Raw genomic sequence first — 26,654 nt, forward strand, 5'->3', positions numbered from 1 at the left:
GAGAATGGTGGTCTCAGTCTTCTGCAGGCTGGAGAAAGCAACCCCTAAGCGCCGGTTCACACTACCGCGACTTGGGATCCGACTTGTCATACCTCAAGTCGCCCCAAGTCGCTTGACATCAGAAATTCCATGCAAGTGAATGAGAGTCGTCTTAATGTATGCTACTGAAGTCGCTCCGACTTCAGAAAAGGTCCCTGTACTACTTCAAGGCGACTTCTAGGCGACTTGTACCCATAGATTTCAATGGAAGTCGCCTACAAGTCGGATCGTGGTCTATAGTGAAGCGACTTCACAGGAAGAGAAGATGGTTTTCTCAAGCAAACCCCTCCCTCCCCCAGAGCTGATTGCTGTTTGATTGGCCACTGGAAAGTCGCCTGTCCTGGAGGCGACTTGAAGTCGCCTTGTAAGTTGCCCCAAGTCGCCCCAAGTCGCGCTGTGGTGTCACCCTCAGGTCGTGTCCAGGTCGCCTCGCAAAGTCGCGGCCAGAGTCGTGTTGCCCCTGTGTGAACCGAGCCTAAGGCTCCTTTCACACGAATGTTCCAAACGGGTCCACCTGTCCACCTTTTTTCAGGCGGACCTGATCAGACCATCCATAGCTCTCTATGGAGCAGCGCATGTCAGCGGACATGTGTCTGCTGACACCCACCAACATCCAATCTGATCCGAGCCCCCAAAAACAGACGGATGGGGCGGATCTTCTCCTCTTTGGGGTGGATCGGATGACAGTTGGATGGAAACGGACAGGTTTCCATCCGACCACCTCATAGAGAAGAGGATGCTTTGTCAGTGTCCACTTTAAATAAAAATAAAATCAGCACTACACCCCGAAACAGAGTGGGAAAAAAAAGAATAGCTGCTAGCAATAATGCCCTGTACACACGATCGCACATTCCGACAACAAAATCCATCAGATTTTTTCTGACGGATGTTGGCTCAAACTTGTCTTGCATACACACGGTCGCACAAAGTTGGTCGGAAATTCCGAACATCAAGAACGCGCTGACATACAACACGTACGATGAGCCGAGAAAAATTAAGTTCAATAGCCAGTGCTGCTCTTCTGCTTGATTCTGAGCATGCGTGGCACATTGTGCGTTTTCTACACACGACTGGAATTTACGCGAACGGATTTCGTTGTCAGAAAATTTTAGATCCAGCTCTCAAACTGTGTGTGTCGGAAATTCCGATGGAAAAAGTCCGATGGAGCCTACACACAGTCGGAATTTCCGACAACAAGCTTCGATCGCACATTTTCTGTCGGAAAGTCCGACCATGTGTACAGGGCATAAGAGAAATGTACAATCAGTGGGGATCAGAGGAGTCTGCCCTGTGTGAAAGGGGCCTTACTCTCTGCTTTCCTAGTGATCTAACCACAATACTCTTTTAACTCTTTTAACTTTGTAGCAATCACACTGTGAGAGACTGCAGCAGGTGCTTTGGGACATTTGTAACACAGCCAAGAACCGCAGCGGTACCAGGATTTGCATTAATATTATTATACAGGATTTATATAGCACCAACAGTTTGCGCAGCGCTTTACAACATGAGGGCAGACTGTACTGTGGGTAGGATAGGCTTCTCTGAAGAGGAGGGTTTTCAGGGATCGTCTAAAAGCTAATAGAGTAGGAGATAATCGGACAGATTGGGGTAAGGAGTTCCATAGGGTTGGAGAGGCTCTGGAAAAGTCCTGGAAGCGAGCATGGGAGGAGGTGACGACTCAGACCAGTAAGTAGGTACTAAATAAAGATGATGCTGTCCTTCAGGGGAGAGAGAGGCAACTACAGCAGACTGAGGGGATGTACTGTGATCCCCGAGAGAGATCATAAATACCTCTAAGGCTGGATTCACACTGGTGCGTTGTTAGACATCGCATGTGATTCACACCATATTGCTGTGTAGATCACATGTGATGTATATGCCATGCAAATTCAGCCATACATATTGTATGACTGAATTTGCATCGCATTCACACCAAAATGGCACAGGACCCATTTTTTGATCCGTGCTGGAGTCGGATCGCATGGGTGTTTGCATCCATGTGATCCAATTCTTGCACCAATTTAATAGTTTGCACTGTGATATGAGAACCGATCTGGGGGTGTCATTAACTTTCTATTGACACCCGCAGTGGTTCGCATAGGGCAGTGTGAACCGTCTGCGAGATCTATGCGATGCGGGTACTGGCACTGGAATCGGAATCGCTTTGGTTACCGCATTGCGCTAGTGTGAACCCAGCCTAGGTCCACTTGAAAAATGTTGACGTTTTGCCCATTGTATCTTTATTAAAGTGTAACTAAAGGCAAAACTTTTTTTAGTTTTGGATATAGTGGAGAAGAATTTGAACACCTGTCAGGTTTTTATTTGCTGTCTGTAACCCCATTGGAGAGATTCACCCTCTCTATTTGGCCTGTTTACCGTTCTCACCAAAAGTGAAAGTAAAAGAAAATCCCAAATTTGGGGTTCTCATCAGAACACTAATAGAGGGGAAATCTTCCAATAGGGACACTAATACTGGTGACACCGATAACAACAAAGGATTCCCTTACGTTGAAGGGATTGTCTCTTAAAGCGGAGTTCCACACAAAAATGGAACTTCCACTTTTCGGAACCCTCCCCCCCTCCGGTGTCACATTTGGCACCTTTCAGGGGGGAGGGGGGTGCAGATACCTGTCTAAGACAGGTATTTGCATCCACTTCCAGCATAGACTCCCACAGGAGTCTATGCCTCTTCCTGTCCCTCCGCGCTGTCTCCTGGGAAACACACAGGTCCCAGGAGATAGCAGGGACCAGTTACGATGCACAGCGCGACTCGCGCATGCGCAGTAGGGAACCGGGAAGTGAAGCCGCAACGCTTCACTTCCTGATTCCCTCACCTAGGATGGCGGCGGCAGCTGCCGAGAACCGAGCGGGTTATCGGCGTCGGCTGCCGACATCGCTGGACCCTGGGACAGGTAAGTGGTCATGTATTAAAAGTCAGCAGCTGCAGTATTTGTAGCTGCTGGCTTTTAATATTTTTTTTTTTAGGTTGATGTAGGTGGACCCTCGCTTTAATTCCTGTTTTGGCTATGGGACAGTAAAGGAAAATCTCACTAATGGGACAATGGCTGCAAGCACTAATCAAATGCTTGTTTTCCAGCATGACTGTTCCACAGAAGACGTTGGACCGGCTTCTGTTGAGCAGAGAGAACATACGTACAGAAAGTTGGCCAGTTCCTGCTGAACCCACTGAATTTCAGTACATGTATACCCAGCGTAACACTATCAAGTGGCTATATCCTCACATCATCACTATTTTATCTTCTCACTCTTCCTTTATCTTTCTTGTTCTTCCTTCCTCTTTTCTTTTCTTACCTATTTTGTGCAGACTCTTGCTTCTCATGGGTTGAGGTGGGACAAGATTTAGGCATTAGAGTGTTATTTGAAAAACTCTGTGATACATGTCTATCATGGGAGAGGTTCCCTTATTAAGGGAATGCCTAAGGAAATCCCTTATCAGATTGGAACCACTTTCACTAGTATTAGCGAAGTGTCCACAATTTTCCACAGCCCCTCTATAAACAACGATAGAGTCCCGATCCCTCTGTTTATGATGCTTGGAAGACTGAAGTAAACACACAATCATTGCATTTTCTGATCAAGCCATGATATTAACATTTCTCAGAAAGTGGAGCTGCAGGTAAAATCTAAAATTGCAGCTCTGGATCTCTTTAATATAATTATGAGTTGTTTGAAATTCAATCAGGGTGAACTGAAGATCTTGGCTGTGATAAACTATGATAAAATCTGTAATCAGACAGGCCCTAGATTCAATTAGGTCTTCTACCCAAACTACAAAAATGTTTCTTCAACAATGAGTAAAGAAAACAAGATAATATTATCACTTGCATATGTTTGATCTGGTAATGAACATGGTTTCATTCAACATTTCTGTTCATAGGAAGTATGGACACGGAGGAAATCAGGAGAACTTTGTTTTTGTTTCTATGCCAGTGACCTGTTGATGAACTACTATATTTGTAGCCCCTAATATTTTTGTCCACGCTATAGCCCTTAATCGGAACAGTCACATGGACTATATTATCTCCGTGACCATCAACAAACACTTAGATAATTGCAGTTTTCCACAGGAAGCAACAAAATGCATTTTTTGATAATTCTATTTGCATAAAAATGCAGATATCTTGTTAGCCAAGGGGTTGTATGTCTGGAAGTCATGGATCAACTCCCACACGCCTTCCAAATGAGATAAAATGAATGTAATTATTATTTTAAATGCCGTGCCAAGATCGCAATTATAGATAAATGGGAACACACACATACAAATAAAATAGCTAAATTTTATGATTTCCAGTAAAATACTGCATAGTGTATAGTCATGTACTGCATCCCACTACTGCACTACAGGTGGTGCATGCTGTAAAATGTTCTATAAGGCTTATAATATGGTTTTAACTGTGTGTAGTAAAGCATAACACAGTATGTTTTGTTACTTAACGTGTTTACAGAAAAATGATATAATATTCACCGTGGAATCCCATGTGACCTAAACTGGTCTGGTAAGAACAATGGACTTGCTGATCTTGTTTTACAGTTCCTGTGCTTGTTCTATCAAGAGATAATTAGTCATGACATTAGGCTGGCCATAGATGGATTGAAATTTGGATGGTTCAACAGGGACCAGTCAAATTTTGATACATCTATGGCCATTTCTGCTCGGCAGAATTCAGTCTAACCATTGACTTCTGCCAAATGGGATTGTTGGAAATTGTTTCTCGATCAGCTGGCAGCAGATGCTGGTTAGTGTATTCTGACACTGGAGGAGTCCTGCTTTCAGAATACAATGGCACAGCAAGGAGGATTCCTCCATCCACCTTGCATGTGGGGCTGGGGGAATCACTTTTTTCAATCAGCCCTTGGCTGAACAATATAAATAAAGCATCTATGGCCAGCCTAAGGCTAGGTTCACACCTATGTAGTATAGTATGACACATATAAAGCGTCTGAAAGGCTGCACATCCCGAATAACAATATGTTTGTAGGAAAGGAAATTTTTTTTTTCCCCCGTGGGGTTTTTTAGCAGCAATTGTGAGTCAACAAAATATAAAAAGTATATAAATAATTTTATTGTCAAAAAAAATAGACAATATGGACACAAAAATATAAAACATGAGCTCTGGGTATATACAATACGAGACTAATGCCCTGTACACACGGTCGGACATTGATCGGACATTCCGACAACAAAATCCATGGATTTTTTCCGACGGATGTTGGCTCAAACTTGTCTTGCATACACACGGTCACACAAAGTTGTCGGAAAAAACGATCATTCTAAACGCGGTGATGTAAAACACGTACGTCGGGACTATAAATGGGGCAGTAGCCAATAGCTTTCGTCTCTTAATTTATTCTGAGCATGCGTGGCACTTTGTGCATTGGATTTGTGTACACACGATTGGAATTTCCGACAACGGATTTTGTTGTCGGAAAATTTTATAGCAAGCTCTCAAACTTTGTGTGTCGGAAATTCCGATGGAAAATGTGTGATGGAGGCCACACATGGTCGGAATTTCCGACAACAAGTTCCTATCACACTTTTTCCGTCGGAAAATCCGACCGTGTGTACAGGGCATAATAGATTAGAAAAGGGAAAAACACAATATTGACAATACCATAAGGGTTAAAAAAAGGATGAAATTATTAAATTAGCAACCTACAATATTTGAATTGTGGTTGTACTGTCCGATGTTCGGAACAAAGCACAATCCATTTCGACCTATATTTTTACGGTCTTCCTCAGGGGGTTCTTGTGTTTCTATAATTACATCAAAAGACAGTTTTTAATAGTATGAAATATGATGTACATTCATAACCATTTATGCATATATCATGTGTAAAAAAGAAAAATCAAACAATAGTCGCATCATATTTACCCTCTTCATCCAATAAACTTGCTTTTTCCAGAGACTTCTTATTTAAACAAACACACACGAATTAGACAGTTGATATTCCCACTGGTGGTCTTGAAGGCTGCTGGGGAGCCATCCCACCTCAACCCCGTATAGGGCCACCCACAGCCACAGGACTTACAAGTGGTCACGGATTATTGGGCTCTCCAAAAAGGAGAGGAGGTGCCACAGGCACCTGAAAATCATCACAATTGGGGTAGTTAATGTATTCTGTACATGTTATTTATATGATGATTAAGCTAATGAATGACCTATGTGGTTGGCATGGCCCACGTTTGCTTGGGCATAGCAGCTTATTCACTTGAATGGGCTGCTGTACCTGCAGAAAAAAGGTCCCTGCACCATTTTTAAAACTGCAGCCACAAGGAAATCCCGCACCTGCAAACGCACTGTATGCTTACATGCATCGAGTGCTGTTAAGAATAAATGGCAGTCGCTTGCATCTGTAAAAGAGCAGCACGTATTGGCTGTGGGTGGTTGCTGGTGCATGTACAGGTGCAATTCCTGCACCCGCAACCACCCCCACCCCCAAGTGTGAACCAAGCCTAAGGGTTTAGATCTGCAGCACTGTAATCTATTTTTGTGAAATGTAGTGCAAAATTCACTGAGCTCTGGTCAATTTCTTGATGTCTTCTCTTTTGCAGAACCAAGTTTTTAGGAATGCAGGTAATAACGTTTAGGTGGGACTGAACTCAAAAACTCAAGAATTCATATATTATAGGGAACATACATTTTAATTGTGCCTAAAAAGTACCCCAAAAATCTACCCTTTGTCTGCAATCTCTTTCTGAAAAATAACAGTGCACTTTCTGGTGTGTTAGGGTTCCCTGGGCACTCCTGTGCATACACCCTTATAGCTGTATATCTGCTGTGTAAGATCTAACGCATTGTAGATTTGGAGTGACATATGGTTATGTCAGTACTATGCTACTCACTGTTCACCTTGCTGGAAGCTCTGGCATTAGGAAGCCTGCCCTTCAGGGTGAGAACAAGAGGTGGGTAGGAGAGGCAGTTGCCCTGGGCACTGTGGTATCATGTGAGGTGGGGGACTGTCACAAGGAGATTGGGGGGGGATTTGTGTTGGAAGGGGAAATGTGGAGGCGGCAGGGGGTAAGATTGTTCTAGTAGGAGAAATATGGGGGAGGGGGGTGCTACGAGTGATGATTTAGGGGCTTTTGTTTTGGGAGGGGGAATGAGGGGAAGAAGATTTGTGCTATAGGGGGATTTTGGGGGGATTTGTGCTGGAAGGGGGATTTGAAAGTGGGGGAGAAGATGTGTACTAGGAGGGGAAATTTTAGAGGTAGAGGATGTGTGTTATCAAGGGTGAATTGTTTTTTGGGGGGGAAATTGGGGTAAGGGGAGCAAAGATTTGTGCTGAGAGGGGGGATTTCAGCAGGGAGCAGATATGTACTGGGAGAAGGGGGGGGGGGATTTATGCTTAGGGGGTAGGCATGAAGATTAGTGTACAGTGTTTTTGTGGGGGGGGGGGGGGGGGGATTTTGCTGACACATAATGCTCATGCATCTTGGAGGGGAGGGGGCACACAATTTGGCATGTTCACTCTGGGCTCTACATGACCTTGTCCTGGCACTGTTGCCCTCTTAAAGCTCAATAATTTAAGATCTCCATTCAGTCTTACACAATATAATGATGCCAAGCTGCTTCATGTACTGTAGCTGCTTAGCTAGAGGTGTAGTGGAGATATGTTAGTTTAAGTTCAATGGCTGTATCTCATTAATGCCTAAACACTTAGAATAAAGTGTGTGTATATATATGTGTGTGTGTATGTATATATGTGTATATATATATATATATATATATATATACAGTATCTCACAAAAGTGAATACACCCCTCACATTTTTGTAAATATTTTATTATATCTTTTTATGTGACATCACAGAAGAAATATGACACTTTGCTACAATGTAAAGTAGTGGTGTACAGCTTGTATAACAGTATAAATTTGCTGTCCCCTCAAAATAACTCAACACATAACCGTTAATGTCTAAACTGCTGGCAACAAAAGTGAGTACACCCCTAAGGCTCGGTTCACACTAGGGGCGGCACGACTTGCAGGTCGCCTCACCGAGGCGACCTGCACACGACTGCCAGGGCGACTTGCAAAGCAACTTCTGTATAGAAGTCTATGCAAGTCGCCTCAAGTCGCCCCAAAAGAAGTATAGGAGCCTTTTTCTAAGTCAGAGCGACTTGCGTCGCTCCTATTAGAACGGTTCCATTGTACAGAACGGGAGGCGACTTGTCAGGCGACTAGGTCGCCTGACAAGTCGCCCCTGTGTGTACCGGGGCTTAGTGAAAATGTCCAAATTGGGCCCAATTAGCCATTTTCCCTCCCCGGTCTCATGTGACTCGTTAGTGTTACAAGGTCTAGGGTGTGAATGGGGAGCAGGTGTGTTAAATTTGGTGTTAACGCTCTCACTCACCTCATACTGGTCACTGGAAGTTCAACATGGCACCTCATGGAAAAGAACTGTCTGAGGATCTGAAAAAAAGAATTGTTGCACTACATAAAGATGGCCTAGGTATAAGAAGATTGCCAAGACTCTGAAACTGAGCAGCATGGTGGCCGAGACCATACAGCGGTTTAACAGGACAGATTCCACTCAGAACAGGCCTCGCCATGGTCGACCAAAAAAGTTGAGTGCATATGCTCAGCATCATATCCAGAGGTTGTCTTTGGGAAATAGACATATGAGTTCTGCCAGCATTGCTGCAGAGGTTGAAGGGGTGGGGGGGGGTCAGCATGTCAGTGCTCAGACCATGTGCCGCACACTGCATCAAATTGGTCTGCTTCTAAAGATGATGCACAAACAAGCCTGCAAATAGTTTGCTGAAGACAAGCAGACTAAGGACATGGATTACTGGAACCCAAGATAAACCTATTTGGTTCAGATGGTTTCAAGCATGTGTGGCGGCAACCAGGTGAGGAGTACAAAGACAAGCGTGTCTTGCTTACAGTCAAGCATGGTGGTGGGAGTGTCATGGTCTGGGGCTGCATGTGTGCTGCCGGCACTGGGGAGCTACAGTTCGTTGAGGGAACCATGAATGCCAACATGTACTGTGACACACTGAAGCAAACCATGATAATGACCCCCAACCTACCTCCAAGACGACCACTGCCTTGCTAAAGAAGCTGAGGGTAAAGGTGATGGACTGGCCAAGCATGTCTGCAGACACTGGAGTACACTTCCACTCCTCCATGACGACATCACGGAGCTGGTGGCCACCTTCTGTTTGAGGATGCCCCACAGATGCTCAGTAGGGTTTAGATCTGGAGACATGCTTGGCCAGTCCATCACCTTTACCCTCAGCTTCTTTAGCAAGGCAGTGGTCATCTTGCAGGTGTGTTTGGGGTCGTTATCAAGTTGGAATAGTGCCCTGTGGTCCAGTCTCCTAAGGAAGGGGATAATGCTCTGCTTCAGTATGTCACAGTACGTGTTGGCATTCATGGTTCCCTCAATGAAGTGTAGATCATTGAGGTATCAACTGTAGCAAACAGTTTGCGGGCCTCGTGCGCATCAACTTTAGAGGAGGCTTCCTTCTGGAACGACAGCCATGCAGACCAATTTGATGCAGTGTGCGGCGTATGGTCTGAGCATTGACAGGCTGACCCCCCACCCCTTCAACCTCTGCAGCAATGCTGGCAGCACTAGTACGTCTATTTCCCAAAAACAACCTCTGGATATGATGCTGAGCATGTGCACTCAACTTCTTTGGTCAACCATGGCGAGGCCTGTTCTGAGTGGAACCTGTTCTGTTAAACCGCTGTATGGTCTTGCCACTGTGCTGCAGCTCAGTTTCAGGGTTTTAGCAATCTTATAGCCTAGGCCATCTTTATGTAGAACAACAATTCTTCCTCCTCAGAGTGTTCTTTGCCAAAAGGTACCATGTTGAACTTCCAGTGACCAGTATGAGAGAGTGAGAGCGATAATACCAAATTTAACACACCTGCTACCCATTCACACCTGAGACCTTGTAACACTGACGAGTTACATGACATTGGGGAGGGAAAATGGCTAATTGGGCCCAATTTAGAAATTTTCACTTAGGGGTGTACTCACTTTTGTTGCCAGGGGTTTATTGGCTGTGTGTTGAGTTTTTTTGAGGGGACAGCAAATTTACACTGTTATACAAGCTGTACACTCACTACTTTACATTGTAGCAAAGTGTAATTTGTGTCATAGTGTAATTTCTTCAGTGTTGTCACATGAAAAGCTGCTCCCCATTCACATGACACCAGGGAGGAAAAAGGCTAATTGGGCCCAATATATACATTTTCACTTAGGGGTGTAGTCACTTTTGTTGCCAGCGGTTTAGACATTAAAGCGGAGTTCCAACGACATGTATTAATTTTTTTTAAAACATTTCTTAAGCTCAGAACATTCACATATAACACACTTGTTTTTTAAATTTCGTTCCCCGATGTCCACTTTACTCTAAAAAATAAAGTTATATTCTGTTGTCCTGGCTGATCCCATATTGCTTGTGGGCATTTGAAGCCCACAAGCATACTGTTCCGGGATACAGTGCAGCTGAGTGACCAGCATGCACTGCCCATTCTCACGCATGCGCAGTATGACTGGCTCGCAGTGCTGTAAAGTTCTCACGCTGCCATCACAACGGGTGGCGTCGTCGGAAGTGCCCACCATGTTGTGATGGCAATGAAGATAATCAAACACAGACGGAAGATTAAACATTGCTGGGAGAGAGCGGCACTGCTTTAGGTAAGTACTAAAATATTGTTTGCCACCCTGCCTGCATCTAATGTGTGGGAATGGCAACAAAGGGCTTTCTTCCAATTTTAAAAATGGCGCAGAATTCCGCCTTTTCCCGCGTCACTTCCAGTTTAGAAGTAACGTGATTCTAGCCCTCGCCAATGCCCACTGACTTCTGGGAAATGATGACACACATCTCCCAGGAGCAGTAGCGAGCAGAGGCGCCGAGGGAAGTGACATCAGGAGCCGCCGTGAGGAAGGGGAAGATTTGAAGGGACCACATAGCAACAAGGATTAAAAGGTAAGTAAAAAAAAATAAAAACATTTCTCCAAATGTCATTTGTTATATCATTTGCTGCACAGTAATGTAAAAATGTTTTTACGGATGGAACTCCACTTTAATGGCTGTGTGTCGAGTTATTTTGAGGGGACAGCAAATTTACACTGTTATAGGGCGTACACACGGTCGGACTTTGTTCGGACATTCCGACAACAAAATCCTAGGATTTTTTCCGACGGATGTTGGCTCAAACTTGTCTTGCATACACACGGTCACACAAAGTTGTCAGAAAATCCGATCGTTCTGAACGCGGTGACGTAAAACACGTACGTCGGGACTATAAACGGGGCAGTGGCCAATAGCTTTCATCTCTTTATTTATTCTGAGCATGCGTGGCACTTTGTCCGTCGGATTTGTGTACACACGATCGGAATTTCCGACAACGGATTTTGTTGTCGGAAAATTTTATCTCCTGCTCTCCAACTTTGTGTGTCGGAAAATCCGATGGAAAATGTCCGATGGAGCCCACACACAGTCGGAATTTCTGACAACACGCTCCGATCGGACATTTTCCATCGGAAAATCCGACCGTGTGTACGGGGCATTATACTGTACACCACTAGCTGTTGTGACATGAAAAGATAGAATCAAATATTTACAAAAATATGAGGGGTGTACTCACTTTTGTGAGATACTGTATATATACAGTGAGGAAGATCGACAGTTATTTTGTGTTTCTTCTATTTGTGATTAATCGCACCAAATGTTGTCACCCTCTCACCAAGCTGCTTGGCGATGGTCTTGTAGCCCATTCCAGCCTTTTGTAGGTTTAACATTTTATTCCTGACATCATTGGACAGCTTTTTGGTCTTGACTAGGGATGAGCCGAACACCCCCCTGTTCGGTTCGCACCAGAACATGCGAACAGGAAAAAAGTTCGTTCGAACATGCGAACACCGTTAAAGTCTATGGGACACGAAAATGAATAATCAAAAGTGCTAATTTTCAAGGCTTATATGCAAGTTATTGTCATAAAAAGTGTTTGGGGACCTGGGTCCTGCCCCAGGGGACATGGATCAATGCAAAAAAAAGTTTTAAAAACGGCCGTTTTTTCAGGAGCAGTGATTTTAATAATGCTTAAAGTCAAACAATAAAAGTGTAATATCCCTTTAAATTTCGTACCTGGGGGGTGTCTATAGTGTGCCTGTAAAGGGTCGCATGTTTCCTGTGTTTAGAACAGTCTGACAGCAAAATGACATTTTGAAGGAAAAAACTCATTTAAAACTACCCGCGGCTATTGCATTGCCGACAATACACATAGAAGTTCATTGATAAAAACGGCATGGGAATTCCCCAAAGGGGAACCCCGAACCAAAATTTAAAAAAAAAAATGACGTGGGGGTCCCCCTAAATTCCATACCAGGCCCTTCAGGTCTGGTATGGATATTAAGGGGAACCCCGGCCAAAATTTAAAAAAAAAAATGACGTGGGGTTCCCCCTAAATTCCATACCAGACCCTTCAGGTCTGGTATGGATTTTAAGGGGAACCCCGCGCCAAAAAAAAAAAAAAAAACGGCGTGGGGTCCCCCCAAAAATCCATACCAGACCCTTATCCGAGCACGCAACCTGGCAGGCCGCAGGAAAAGAGGGGGGGACGAGAGTGCGGCCCCCCCTCCCTCCTGAACCGTACCAGGCCACATGCCCTCAACATTGGGAGGGTGCTTTGGGGTAGCCCCCCAAAACACCTTGTCCCCATGTTGATGAGGACAAGGGCCTCATCCCCACAACCCTGGCCGGTGGTTGTGGGGGTCTGCGGGCGGGGGGCTTATCGGAATCTGGAAGCCCCCTTTAACAAGGTGACCCCCAGATCCCAGCCCCCCCCCGTGTGAAATGGTAAGGGGGTACATAAGTACCCCTACCATTTCACGAAAAAAGTGTCAAAAATGTTAAAAATGACAAGAGACAGTTTTTGACAATTCCTTTATTTAAATGCTTCTTCTTTCTTCTATCTTCCTTCATCTTCTGGTTCTTCTGGCTCTTCTGGTTCTTCTGGTTCTTCCTCCGGCGTTCTCGTCCAGCATCTCCTCCGCGGCGTCTTCTGTCTTCTTCTCCTCGGGCCGCTCCGCACCCATGGCATGGGGGGGAGGCTCCCGCTCTTCTCTTCTTCTCTTCTTCTTTTCTTCTTTTCTTCTTTTCTTCTCTTCTTCTCTTCTTCTTCATTTTCTTCTCCGGGCCGCTCCGCAATCCATGCTGGCATGGAGGGAGGCTCCCACTGTGTGACGGCGCTCCTCGTCTGACAGTTCTTAAATAACGGGGGGGGGCGGGGCCACCCGGTGACCCCGCCCCCTCTGACGCACGGTGACTTGACGGGACTTCCCTGTGACGTCACGGGGAATGCCACAGGGAAGTCCCGTCAAGTCACCGTGCGTCAGAGGGGGGCGGGGTCACCAGGTGGCCCCGCCCCCCCCGTTATTTAAGAACTGTCAGACGAGGAGCGCCGTCACACAGCGGGAGCCTCCCTCCATGCCAGCATGGATTGCGGAGCGGCCCGGAGAAGAAAATGAAGAAGAAGAGAAGAAAAGAAGAAAAGAAGAAGAGAAGAAGAGAAGAGCGGGAGCCTCCCCCCCATGCCATGGGTGCGGAGCGGCCCGAGGAGAAGAAGACAGAAGACGCCGCGGAGGAGATGCTGGACGAGAATGCCGGAGGAAGAACCAGAAGAACCAGAAGAGCCAGAAGAACCAGAAGATGAAGCAAGATAGAAGAAAGAAGAAGCATTTAAATAAAGGAATTGTCAAAAACTGTCTCTTGTCATTTTTAACATTTTTGACACTTTTTTCGTGAAATGGTAGGGGTACCCCTTACCATTTCACACAGGGGGGGGCCGGGATCTGGGGGTCACCTTGTTAAAGGGGGCTTCCAGATTCCGATAAGCCCCCCGCCCGCAGACCCCCACAACCACCGGCCAGGGTTGTGGGGATGAGGCCCTAGTCCTCATCAACATGGGGACAAGGTGTTTTGGGGGGCTACCCCAAAGCACCCTCCCAATGTTGAGGGCATGTGGCCTGGTACGGTTCAGGAGGGAGGGGGGGCCGCACTCTTGTCCCCCCCTCTTTTCCTGCGGCCTGCCAGGTTGCGTGCTCGGATAAGGGTCTGGTATGGATTTTTGGGGGGACCCCACGCCGTTTTTTTTTTTTTTTTTTTGGCGCGGGGTTCCCCTTAAAATCCATACCAGACCTGAAGGGTCTGGTATGGAATTTAGGGGGAACCCCACGTCATTTTTTTTTTTAAATTTTGGCCGGGGTTCCCCTTAATATCCATACCAGACCTGAAGGGCCTGGTATGGAATTTAGGGGGACCCCCACGTCATTTTTTTTTTTTAATTTTGGTTCGGGGTTCCCCTTTGGGGAATTCCCATGCCGTTTTTATCAATGAACTTCTATGTGTATTGTCGGCAATGCAATAGCCGCGGGTAGTTTTAAATGAGTTTTTTCCTTCAAAATGTCATTTTGCTGTCAGACTGTTCTAAACACAGGAAACATGCGCCCCTTTACAGGCACACTATAGACACCCCCCAGGTACGAAATTTAAAGGGATATTACACTTTTATTGATTGACTTTAAGTATTATTAAAATCACTGCTCCTGAAAAAACGGACGTTTTTAAAACTTTTTTTTGCATTGATCCATGTCCCCTGGGGCAGGACCCAGGTCCCCAAACACTTTTTATGACAATAACTTGCATATTAGCCTTTAAAATTAGCACTTTTGATTTCTCCCATAGACTTTTAAAGGGTGTTCCGCGGCATTCGAATTTGCCGCGAACACCCCAAATTGTTCGCTGTTCGGTGAACTTGCGAACAGCCAATGTTCGAGTCGAACATGAGTTTGACTCGAACTCGAAGCTCATCCCTAGTCTTGACCATGGTGATGATTAATTGCCTCTGTGGACAAGTGTATTTTATACAGGTAGCAAGCTTTAAGAGAGTGCTCTTAGTCTTAGCCTGTTACCTGTATAGAAGACACCTGGGAGCCTGAAGTCTTGTTGATTGATAGGGGATCAAATACTTATATAACTCACTAAAACTGGCTCCTGCTGCTGGCAATCAAATTCTGTGACAAGGGAGCAGGGGGCGGGACCAAGCTCTGCTGTCTGAGTCTAGCTTTCTATGGGGGCACTCGCTGAAGTGGAGGGGCCAGGAGCACCAGCGGGAGAGCCCAGAAGAAGAAGATCTGGTCTAGTCTGTGCAAAACCATTGCACAGAGCATGTAAGTATTTATTGTTTTAATAAAAAAATAAAGCTTTGCAATCACTTTAACTGGTCAGTTTCCTTTGCATGTGATGCAACTACAAGCTGATGAGGTGATGAGATGATGCAACTATAAATAAATGTTTGATATGCAAATAATTTTCTGCCCCATTTACTAGGAGGAATCCTATGAACAATTGCAGGGATCTCGCCAGCCCTGGATCCTCCCAAGTGACACAGAGAGTGAAGGTGTGGATATAGAGAAGGAAAAACGTAAGTTTCCTCCATTGCTATGAGGACCACATTTTTAGGTATTTATTACATTTTGGAAAAATTATCCATTATCTCATAAAGCATTTTTCATAATATTCAAAGCTTACATAAGTAAGACTTAGAAGCACAGTTCCCTGCTGCTTTCACAGTTATGACTTCCAATGAATAGTGGGGAACGATTTAACCTTCCAAGTTTCTTTGTTATTAATTTAAAAGTGCATGGAAAAAATACACTATATCAAGGAGAGGGTACAGTGCTAGATGCCACATAAACAGAGCCCAGGAAAATAATACCACAAATTATGTATAATTTATAAATTAATTGACAAAAAGTATGACCAAATACCATAAAAAGTAATAAGCAGAGATCCTACACCCAACATCATATAGACAACGTTGTCTGGGACCAAAGACAAACACACATAAAAACATGAAACAAAGCATAATGCCGCGTACACATGATCGGACTTCTCATCGGAAAAAGATATAATGGATTCCGCTCAAGTTTGCCTTGCATACACACAGTCACGCATAAGTTCGCTGAACTTATGACCGTCAAGAAAGCGGTGACGTACAACACTACGACGAGCCGAGAAAATGAAGTTCAATGCTTCCGAGCATGCATCGAATTGTTTCCGAGCATGCGTAGGAATTTTGCGCGTCGGAATTGCCACAGACGATCGCATTTTCGGAGAGGAACTTTTTCCGACCAAAAAATTGAGAACATGCTCTCAATCTTTTGCTGGCTGGAATTTGGCCAGCAAAAGTCCGATGGAGCATACACACGGTCGCATTTTCCGTTGAAAAACTCTCATTGGTCTTTTGCGGGCTGAAATTCCGATCGTGTGTACGCGGCAGTAGACAGCACCCAAGAAAAAATATATCATCAGAGCACTATGAATGAGTGCCAATTCAGATGGCTGTACCACCGACCAGGTAATCCTCTTAGTAAAAATACATGCAATGGCCTTTGCAAAAATGGAAAAAATCAAAAAGAGCATCGAACCGTGGCTAGGGGAAATACCGCTAGTATGGAATAGTCCTGGGAATAAAGGGAGGACAAAGGACAGGAGTAAATTGCTGCATGTCTGCAGATACTGTGGCATCCACTGAATTATGTTTGAAAATAGACCAGCCAAACACTGCTAAACCCTATCAATGTTCCTGAGGAAGCATGAAGGTGCATAATAGTTCCCAGATGGCTATATGGTGATCGGATTGGAATGGATGCAGTGATGCAATGAGCAAAGATAGTACATGTATGTATAACTCACTGTCAGCAGAAAGTTTCAAGGGCAGCACTATGCATCATAGCTGTACCAGCTAATCAGAACGTCCTTGATCTCTCCTCGTGGCTTAGTTGCCAGTCATGTACCTCCAGAGGCAGATCACTCACGGAGTGTGGCGAGTGGAGGGGAATAGCTGGGATGGCTGGCAGGCCACCACTGCTGCACATTGGCATGGCTCCCGTGTCCTTCTGTTCACAGAGCACGGTCTGCTCCACGACCGGTGCGAGGCGGTGGTATCAGCTTGTGCTTGGGAAGGTGTCTGATGCTCAGAGGAGAAAAATAGTTCCCATTAACTATTTCACCACATGAGACCTTGCGAGGTCACATAATGTGGTCATAAAGTAAGATAAGAGAAACTCCTATGGTTTAGAACAGATAACTCACTGAATATTGATGAGCCAGTGCAACACATTTATACAACTCTTTCTTATTAGGGGAAATCCCATACTTACATACAACTCATGATTACAAATGGAAGGAGACAACAGGAAGTGAGAGGAAATCTACCCCTAGGAAGGGAAATTTACTCCTGTAAGCGTTATCATGGGAAAAAGGTGTCTCCACTGAAGCTTTATCACCAATCCTTGTTTCTACAACAACCCAAAATCCAATTGTCACAGGGACAGAAAGTGAGGTTAAATCTCCTGAACAGGGTCACAGACAGCAAAACTAACATTACATATCCAAAAAAAGTAAAAATAATTTTTTTTGGCTGGAGTTACACTTAAACAATGTACCTCCTATCTTGTTTGTAAACTGGGGACCGCCTGTATTTCTTATTTTTTTTTTTTTCAAATAACATTTTTATTTTATTAAGTTTATCATGCAGCAGATGAACATATCCTGTGCTGTATTTCTAATGTGTAGATTTGCATAGATAAATAGTCAGTCTGCTAGATTACCAAGTCTCATTTCCTTATTTCAAAAAAAAAGAAAACAATGTCAAAGGCTAAATAAATTTGTTTATTTTCTAACCAACCTCCATAGAAAATAAGAGCTTGAATCTTATTGGTTGCTCAACTTAAGCCAAAGTATTTTATATTGTTTTGGACAAAATAGAAAAGGGTTATAGACTTTTTCAGGTTGTTATTGGCATATGTGTCCCCTTTGGGGATATTTCTCTTTTACCAAGACAAAAGTGATGGGAAATCTCTGTCCTATGGGGACACAGACAAATAGAAAAAACTAAACAAAAAAAAACTTTTTTTTATTAGATTGGGGAGAGGAATTTATGGTTTTATGACCTTGTTATAGCTGTTTTTCCTCCCATGACAACCACCTCCTCCCTGATTTTTGTATGACCATTACAGGAACAGAAACTAAGGAAACGTTTCTCACAGACCTAAATAAAACTCTGACAGAAATATTAATTCCAGCAGCTTTCTTTACTGCTAAAAATGACCTGAGTTAGATTTTAACATTAATGTATATATGTTTTTTTTTTTTTATTTATTAGGCTTAGCTGCTTTAATGGTTTCCAAAAGATCTCTTGTGCTGAGATACTGAATGAGAGAATGATTTGGTACGGTTGCAGGTGCTGTGTAAACACAGCAAATTGCCATAAATCAGATATAATTACCCGAAAATCACAACCACCTGGAATTAGAATGTGTGCATTGTGGCTAGAGCAGCAGTTCAAAGATGTCCTGCAAGTGTCTACCTTGTATGTGGTCTTCATGTTATGCATAGAACTCTTGATGAATAGGTCAGCTGGGACACACTATACTCCAGTATCTGAAATGATCATACAGCCCTCGTTATTATGTTTGTACGTTATGGGAGCCAGACGTTTCAAATTTATGAGTTCAGTACCAGAAGAAAATAAACTTGGTCCAACACCTGTTTTCTGACTTAATATGTCATAGGTTATTGTGGAGATAATACCGATTTCACTATTTTTTTACTACTTATCAGCAGCATTAGAATGAAACTGTGCAGCTGGTAAAAGTGTCATCAACTTATAACGTACATAGTTCAAATATGCATAGTAATGTAATTGCTTATACTGGGATAATAAGACTCGCTTTGAAGCTGTTAACATCATGAAATTCAGCAGTTTATCAAAGTAGGTATTGTGCAGTATGTGTTTTGACACATTACAGGAACTACACAGTCACGAAGATGTCTCTAGTCGTGCTTTGCCCTGGAAAAAGAATGATATATTTCAGTAATTGGTTCTTACATTACAGACTACAGCATTGTTCCAAAAATGATGCAACTTTTGCCATTAAGAACATTGATCACTGTGTTCAAGTATATCGTTCATAAAAGAAGCAATGCCTGCCAAGAATTTATCCAAGAATTCTATGTAGCAAGTGCTTAAGATCCTCAGAATGTAGTCACTTATGCAGTGCTTTCAGTACACAAAAACTATTTTGGCTTTTGCACTTTAAAGTTATTTTTTTATTTATACAATTTAATAGAAATTAATTACATAAACAATTATTATACAAACTTTTACACAAGCATATTCTATTCAAAATGTAGATGTGTGTGCTTATTTCTATATTAAGAACATACCCAAACCCATGGCTCCATGCTCCAGACTTGCACCTCTCATCCCACAAGGACAACCAGGGTGCTCGCTACCACAGCCCTTCTTCACTCACAGTCAAAAGTAAAAAAAATAAGCCACATTCCAAAGCTTAGCTCTTCTTTCTGTGTTTAATTTGTCAAAAAAAAGACTGCGCACATTGACGTTTCACTCCACTGAGCTAGCCAGCAGTAGTGAAACTCGTTAAGGATGGTTTTGGGTGGAGACATCAATGTATGCAATTTTTTTGGACAAATTAAACAGAAGAGCTAAGTTTTGGAGTGTGGCTTATATTTTGTACTTATTTCCATATTGTCACTTGTGTGCACACAGTAAATGTAGTTAAAACATAATAAAAAACATAAATAAGATAAAATATATAATGACATAAGCAAGTCCTGCAGTGCACCTTAATATATATATATATATATATATATATATATATATATATATATATATATATACATATATATATATATATATATATATATATATATATATATATACATATATATACATATATATATATATATATATATATATATATATATATATATATATATATATATATATATATATATATATATATATATATATACCAAAGAGACACAGGTTGGGCATCAGGGCATTGTAGTGTCAGTCAGTGCTTGCTTAGAGCAAAAGTAGTTCTACTTCAATTTCAACCCACTGTGGACTACTTACTGTATATTAAAATGTATCCAACATCATCCACTTCATAGCGTATCCACAGTAGCTGTCACTTCTATAAGCATAGATGATATTATTTCAAATGTCAAGTATGAATATACTCACATGCATTGTTGTTTTTTAGATATGTGCGGTTCGTTCCAAATAAAAATTCAGACACATTTTTCATTATTCGGAGTTTCGATTGTATTCATATTCGAAGCGTATTCATATTTTCACTTTTGCAGTACAATTTTAGAAAGCCCCACTATAAGTTTGTTAAGTGTTCCTGTTCACACAGCACACTTAACATTTTTTTAAAAATATTTTTTGCCTTTAATATTTCTTCTTTTCAGAAGAAGGTATCAAGGCTGACTACAAGGTTTTTTGAACAATGTTAGAGTGAGCCTGTCCCAGGTCTGTCCTCATTAACGTACAATGCAAAAGCCTAACCTCTAATGCTTTGTTAGGACAGACAGTGTTCAAATCTAGTTTTTGGGTCAAAGGTCAGGGTCAGTATATTTTGGACAGAATTTTTTTTTTTTTAATTAGCATCAGTGTCAGTTAGTGTCAGTATGTTTTAGTAGGACCAAAAAGCAAAATGTGCACTATTGCTTCTGGGCTGCACTATGGTACAAACAACAACTAAAGCCCCATACACACGATAGGACTTTGTACAAACTGTCCCTTGGATTTTTGTACAAAGGGCGTTGCCCAAAAGTTTGTCTTGCATACAAATAACAGGACTTTTCCAGCCAACTTTCACCAAATCACGTGGTTTTTCAGCTCTTTACCACCACCCTTTGGTCAACTTCTTTAGTGTTGTCTGATATTGTGTCAATCTCGCCACTTTTATTGGCGAGATTGACACCTTGCGAGCCGGGTTCACACTGGTGCGGGGATTCGAGTTGGATCCCCACCTATACCATGCACTGTGTTTAGTATGAATCTTGAGGGGGAACTCCACGCCAAATTTTAAATAAAAAACCGGCATGGGTTCCCCTCCAGGGGCATACCAGGCCCTTAGATCTGGTATGGATTTTAAGGGTAACCCCCTACGCCAAAAAAACAGCGTGGGGGGTCCCCCCAAAATCCATACCAGACCCTTATCCGAGCACGCAGCCTGGCCGGTCAGGAAAGGTGGTGGGGACGAGCGAGCGCCCCCCCCCTCCAGAGCCGTACCAGGCAGCATGCCCTCAACATGGGGGGTGGGTGCTTTGGGGGAGGGGGGCGCCCTGCGGGCCCCCCCACCCCAAAGCACCTTGCCCCCATGTTGATGAGGACAAGCGCCTCTTCCCGACAACCCTGGCCGTTGGTTGTCGGGGTCTGTGGGTGGGGGGCTTATCGGAATCCGGGAGCCCCCTTTAATAAGGGGGCCCCCAGATCCTGGCCCCCCACCCTATGTGAATGAGTATGGGGTACATCGTACCCCTACCCATTCACCTAGGGAAAAAAGTGTCAATAAAAAACACAGTACACAGGTTTTTATAGTAATTTATTAGGCAGCTCCGGGGTCTTCTTCCGACTTCGGGGGTCCTCTTCTGACTTCGGGGGTCTTCTTCCAACTTCAGGGGTCTCTCCGGCGTCTTCTCCCGGGGTCCGCATCTTCTGCCGGCTCCACCACTATCTTCTGCCGCTCTTTTGCCAGCGGTGGCCCAGACTTCTGGATCGTCTTCTTCCCTCTTCTCTTCCAGAGATGTTGATACGACGCTCTCTCCAGCTGGAATGCTCTCTGAGCGCTCCGCAATGGACTTATATAGGCGGTGACCCCGCCCCCTATGACATCACAGTCCCAGGGCATGCTGGGACTGTGAGGCCATAAGGAGGCGTGGTCATAGGATGACATGACCACACCCCCTTATGACCTCACAGTCCCAGCATGCCCCGGGACTGTGATGTCATAGGGGGCGGGGTCACCGCCTATATAAGTCCGTTGCGTACCTGTGTACTGTGTTTTTTATTGACACTTTTTTCCCTAGGTGAATGGGTAGGGGTACGATGTACCCCATACTCATTCACATAGGGTGGGGGGCCGGGATCTGGGGGCCCCCTTATTAAAGGGGGCTCCCAGATTCCGATAAGCCCCCTGCCTGCAGACCTCGACAACCAATGGCCAGGGTTGTCGGGAAGAGGCCCTTGTCCTCATCAACATGCGGACAAGGTGCTTTGGGGTGGGGGGCCCTGCAGGTCGCCCCCTCCCCCAAAGCACCCACCCCCATGTTGAGGGCATGCGGCCTCGTACGGCTCAGGAGGGGGGCCGCTCGCTCGTCCCCAACCCCTTTCCTGACCGGCCAGGCTGCGTGCTCGGATAAGGGTCTGGTATGGATTTTGGGGGGACCTCACGCCGTTTTTTCGGCGTAGGGGGTTACCCTTAAAATCCATACCAGACCGAAGGGTTTGGTATTCTCCAGAGGGGAATTCCCTCTCACGCCCGCAGCAGTAGGAAAATGTGTTTTTCCTATTGCAGCTAGCACGAGATGTACAGTACCCTGCCCCTGAGACATTCTCGCGGCTGCGTACTGTAGTTTGTACAAAAGTCCGATGGCTTTGTGTACACATGATCGGTCTTTGCTCCATCGGACTTTTGTTGCCGGAAAGTTTGTCCGTTCGCACAGCCAACAAAAAAAGTCTGATGGAAACTGAAAAAGTTTGTCCGATGGAGCGTACACAGGGTCAGATGTTGCTCCAAAACAGCTAATTTGCATGTTTGTTTGTTGTTAAAAAGTCCGATCGTGTGTACGGCCCTTTACATACACATATGTGCTACCTTTGCGATTATTAGGAGAAAGAGAATTTATTTTGGTTTGTTCCTTGGTGGTAGGTTATGGTAGTAACAAGAAATATACAGCTACATTTTTTTTTTTTAAATTCTATTTTGGGACAGTTTTCCTTTGATAATAAAAAAAAAAAACCAGGAGACATCCACAACTATTTACTACCAAATGAAAGCCAAATTTGTCCTGAAAAAAAACAAGGTATAACCCACCTGAATGCACAAAGTAGTTTTGATGATATCTTTGGATTTACTAACACAAGTCAAAATTGCAAAATTGATTTGTTTTACCCTTAGATGTGAAGGGGTTAAGGTAATTTTTCAAAGTGTTACTCCATTATTGGGATCTATAGAGTGTATAAAGTGGGTGTAGCGCTGTAGATTCAAAGTGATATAAAGTAAATATTAATAAATAATATTACATGAACAATTTTAATAAATATATAAATAATAAATGTCCATCGTGGATAAGTCAAAATAGTCCACAAATAATCACCACGTGAGTTTTATAATGAATACCAAAAGAGCTAAATAGTCCACCAAATAATGGAAATAGAAGATGAATGTTGGGTTTCTAGATGGTGGATGCTGTATAGGCTTTACAGTCTGGTAGCAACCGTGCCAACCTTGGTGACCTTCTCCGGAAATGTAATAAAACAGATAAGGATGTGCAGATACCACCACCCATATAAATGGAGGCTTACCGGAAAGCTAGGACCCAAACCAGCATACGCTGTATGAGTCGGAAAAGCTTGAAAAGTTGCCCCCTGGCAGATGGTAGGGAGATCCCACCGGTACGTTGGAGTCCTAGGGATGCCTCATCGGGGAGTCTTTTCAGAGTAGAGGTTGGAGATGTCCTTGAACAAACCCCATATGGGATAGAAAAAGGGCCAAATAGTGTAATTCCGTAAATATATAAAATTTAATAAAAAGAAACACACTTACATATTAAGAAGAACAAATCAAGCGCTTGTAAATAAAAATGGCGGCAGTGGAGTCCTCCCGACGCGTTTCGTCTCATGGGACTTCTTCTTATTGGGATGACTGACTAAACATTACCATTCTGACTGTTTACTACTTGTGCTGAGTTTGCAGATTAAAATGTGAAACTGTTATTGTGGCCATTTGGTAACAATACCCATTGGCCTTCATTTAAGAGTATGGCATATTGAAGAGTTAATGTGCAGTTACGTTATGCCTAGAAATCAATTTGATTTCCACATTTAGCAGTTCGGTCGCACAAATAAAATATTATTTCAGCCTGGTTGCAGTGTGATACTGTGTTTTGCAAATTGCCATATTCAAAAAGGCCACGGGAGGGTTTCCTGCTCTCTGCAATGAGGCGGAAAGGTGATATTTGACTTTTATTAGCGTAAATGTGTATATCACAACCATAGATCATTTATAGCTTTGTAACACAAAAGTGAGATTAAAGCAGAAGCAGAGTGAAACGTGGTATGTGGAGGAACAGTAAGAATAGTTCTGGGCTTACAGGACTCCAGAGAGAGATGAGTAATCAAATAGTTATGTTATATATGGCTGCTAGAAGGGGAAATCACAGAGATGTCAATGAAAGGTGAGGCGATAATTACTGTGGGCTGGAATATTCCACTTGCTAAGTCAGCCAATACTAGTGACACTCTGGATTCCTGGAATGGGGTGTCTAAAACAATCATGGGGAAGTATTCTTAAATTTGATCCTTGCAGATGGATAAATAGTATCAAATGTTTTCTAGCAGAAGAACTGGCCCTGAAGAGCACTGGTCATCACGGTTAAATACATAGACAGCGGTTAAGCAGAACCACACTAAAGCAGGATTTTGTTATTGCAGCTCTTGGAATGGTTGACTGAAGTCCAATGAGAGGCTGTTCATGTAAATCTTTACCTTTTGTGGGAATGAATAAGTGGAAGGCTGGAACAGTGAACTAACCTAAAACAAACATGTAGTATTACATTATACTGATTTTTCTGACAGCTCCACAGCAGGAGCTGTCACTTCTGGGAATGACATTCATGTGGTAACTCTCTGAGCCAATACCAGTCTATGCTGCATGCAAACCATTCACGTTTTCTAGGGTCAGTCAGCATAATGCTGTTCAATATATAAAATGACATTTATTGATCTGGAGTATAATCTAAATCCCCCAAACCTGGACCTTTGCACTCTTGCGTACATGTTTTCATGTTTTTTTGTCACATTGCACATTCTATCTTTTTTTATTGGGCCCTAAATGTGCATCCACCAATAAATGTATATCCCATATTTTTGTCAGCGTACTGCAGAAGTGGCAGACATTTTCTTTAGCTGTTTATGAGCTTTGGGCTCTAATTAAAAATTAGGCTGCATTCCCACCGGCAGCCACACCTAGCCGCTCAGAGCCGTAGCAGGATTCAAGATTCCTGCGGCTGCAATTCACATCGGCCTAAATGGCAGGTGTGAATGTAACCTAAATGACAACATGTATTCACGCCTTGTTGTGGTACCACGTGCTAACATGCATGAAATTCTTGCACACACAAGCGCATGCTCACAAGTGTAAATTGTGCTTTATTAAATTGGAACTAAACTCTATCTGAGCAACACAAACTATAAATACTATTTCATTCATTTTTAATATGCAAAGCAAACTCGCCCCTTCATCCGTCCATGTTTCCATGGTTTATTTTGTTGAGAAATCACTTTGAAAACAGCCTCCTATTATTTCTAGCCACAGCCATCTTGAGTAAGGGCAGATGATTCATGTAGCATTTACTTCCTGGAATCCATCTGCTCTTAGCTCAGGCATGCAGAGTGCGTGCTTAGCTGAGAAAGCCCCTCCTCTGAATAAAATTTTAAAAAATGCCCATGAAGACTCATGGGATGTATGACCACATTTTGACCTAGGCCAGATACCATGAAGCATCTGAAGAAATGTAAAAAAATGTTAAGTATACATATACTTTCCTATCTATTTACTAATTTGATCAGTGTAAGGATCGAAGAATATGTTACCCAAACCATTCATATTACTGATATGTGCTTGCTGTGCCATGTACTTGTGTTAAAAAGTATCCTGTTCTCTTTGTATTGCTTTCTTTGTGTGAAATCCATGGTGAATCCTGCCAGCCCTCCTGCTTTCCTATTTCAAGCCTACCACGCTAGGCATGGATGCTCATCCATCAGTCTGTTCTCCCAGCACAGCCAAAAAACTGTCTACCTGTCCTCCAATAACCAAGATTTTTTCTGACACCCGCCCTTGCACAGCCATTTTTGGGGAAGATCCATGTACTGCTGATTCTCAACACCCATCACTTATAAAAAAAAAAAAAGACAAAAAAGCATTTATAGCTTTTTAAAATAAATATACACAAATGCTTTGCCTTTCATTTTTGTTTTAAAGTGAATAGGTTGTCAAAGTAAGGGTTCACATATACTGACAAAATAGTTCATGTTGATTGAGAGAGTTTAGTTCTGCTTTAAAAAGAAAACTCCCTGGGCAAAAATGATTTCTTCGGATGGATAATGACAAATAAATCCAATAAAGCGAGTCACTACTGACATATTAGGTTAAAAATGACCCAATCCTCCAGATATTTGACTTACAGTGGGGACGGAAAGTATTCAGACCCCCTTAAATTTTTCACTCTTTGTTATATTGCAGCCATTTGCTAAAATCATTTAAGTTCATTTTTTTTCCTCATTAGTGTACACACAGCACCCCATATTGACAGAAAAACACAGAATTGTTGACATTTTTGCAGATTTATTTAAAAAGAAAAACTGAAATATCACATGGTCCTAAGTATTCAGACCCTTTGCTGTAACACTCATATATTTAACTCAGGTGCTGTCCAGTTCTTCTGATCATCCTTGAGATGGTTCTACACC

General features: G+C 43.2%; 1 protein-coding gene across 1 annotated transcript in view; it reads left to right on the forward strand.

Annotated features, from left to right (window-relative positions):
• Positions 1 to 26,654, forward strand: part of LG05H8orf34 (linkage group 05 C8orf34 homolog) — a 427,150-nt gene that overhangs the window by 381,750 nt on the left and 18,746 nt on the right. The window contains exon 13 of the mRNA XM_073631776.1: positions 15,410 to 15,503. Coding sequence (XP_073487877.1) covers positions 15,410 to 15,503 — 94 coding nt within the window. The remainder of the gene's footprint in view (positions 1 to 15,409; positions 15,504 to 26,654) is intronic.

This window comes from Aquarana catesbeiana, linkage group LG05 (assembly GCF_042186555.1).
Source record: "Aquarana catesbeiana isolate 2022-GZ linkage group LG05, ASM4218655v1, whole genome shotgun sequence".
Taxonomy (NCBI): Eukaryota; Metazoa; Chordata; class Amphibia; order Anura; family Ranidae; genus Aquarana; species Aquarana catesbeiana.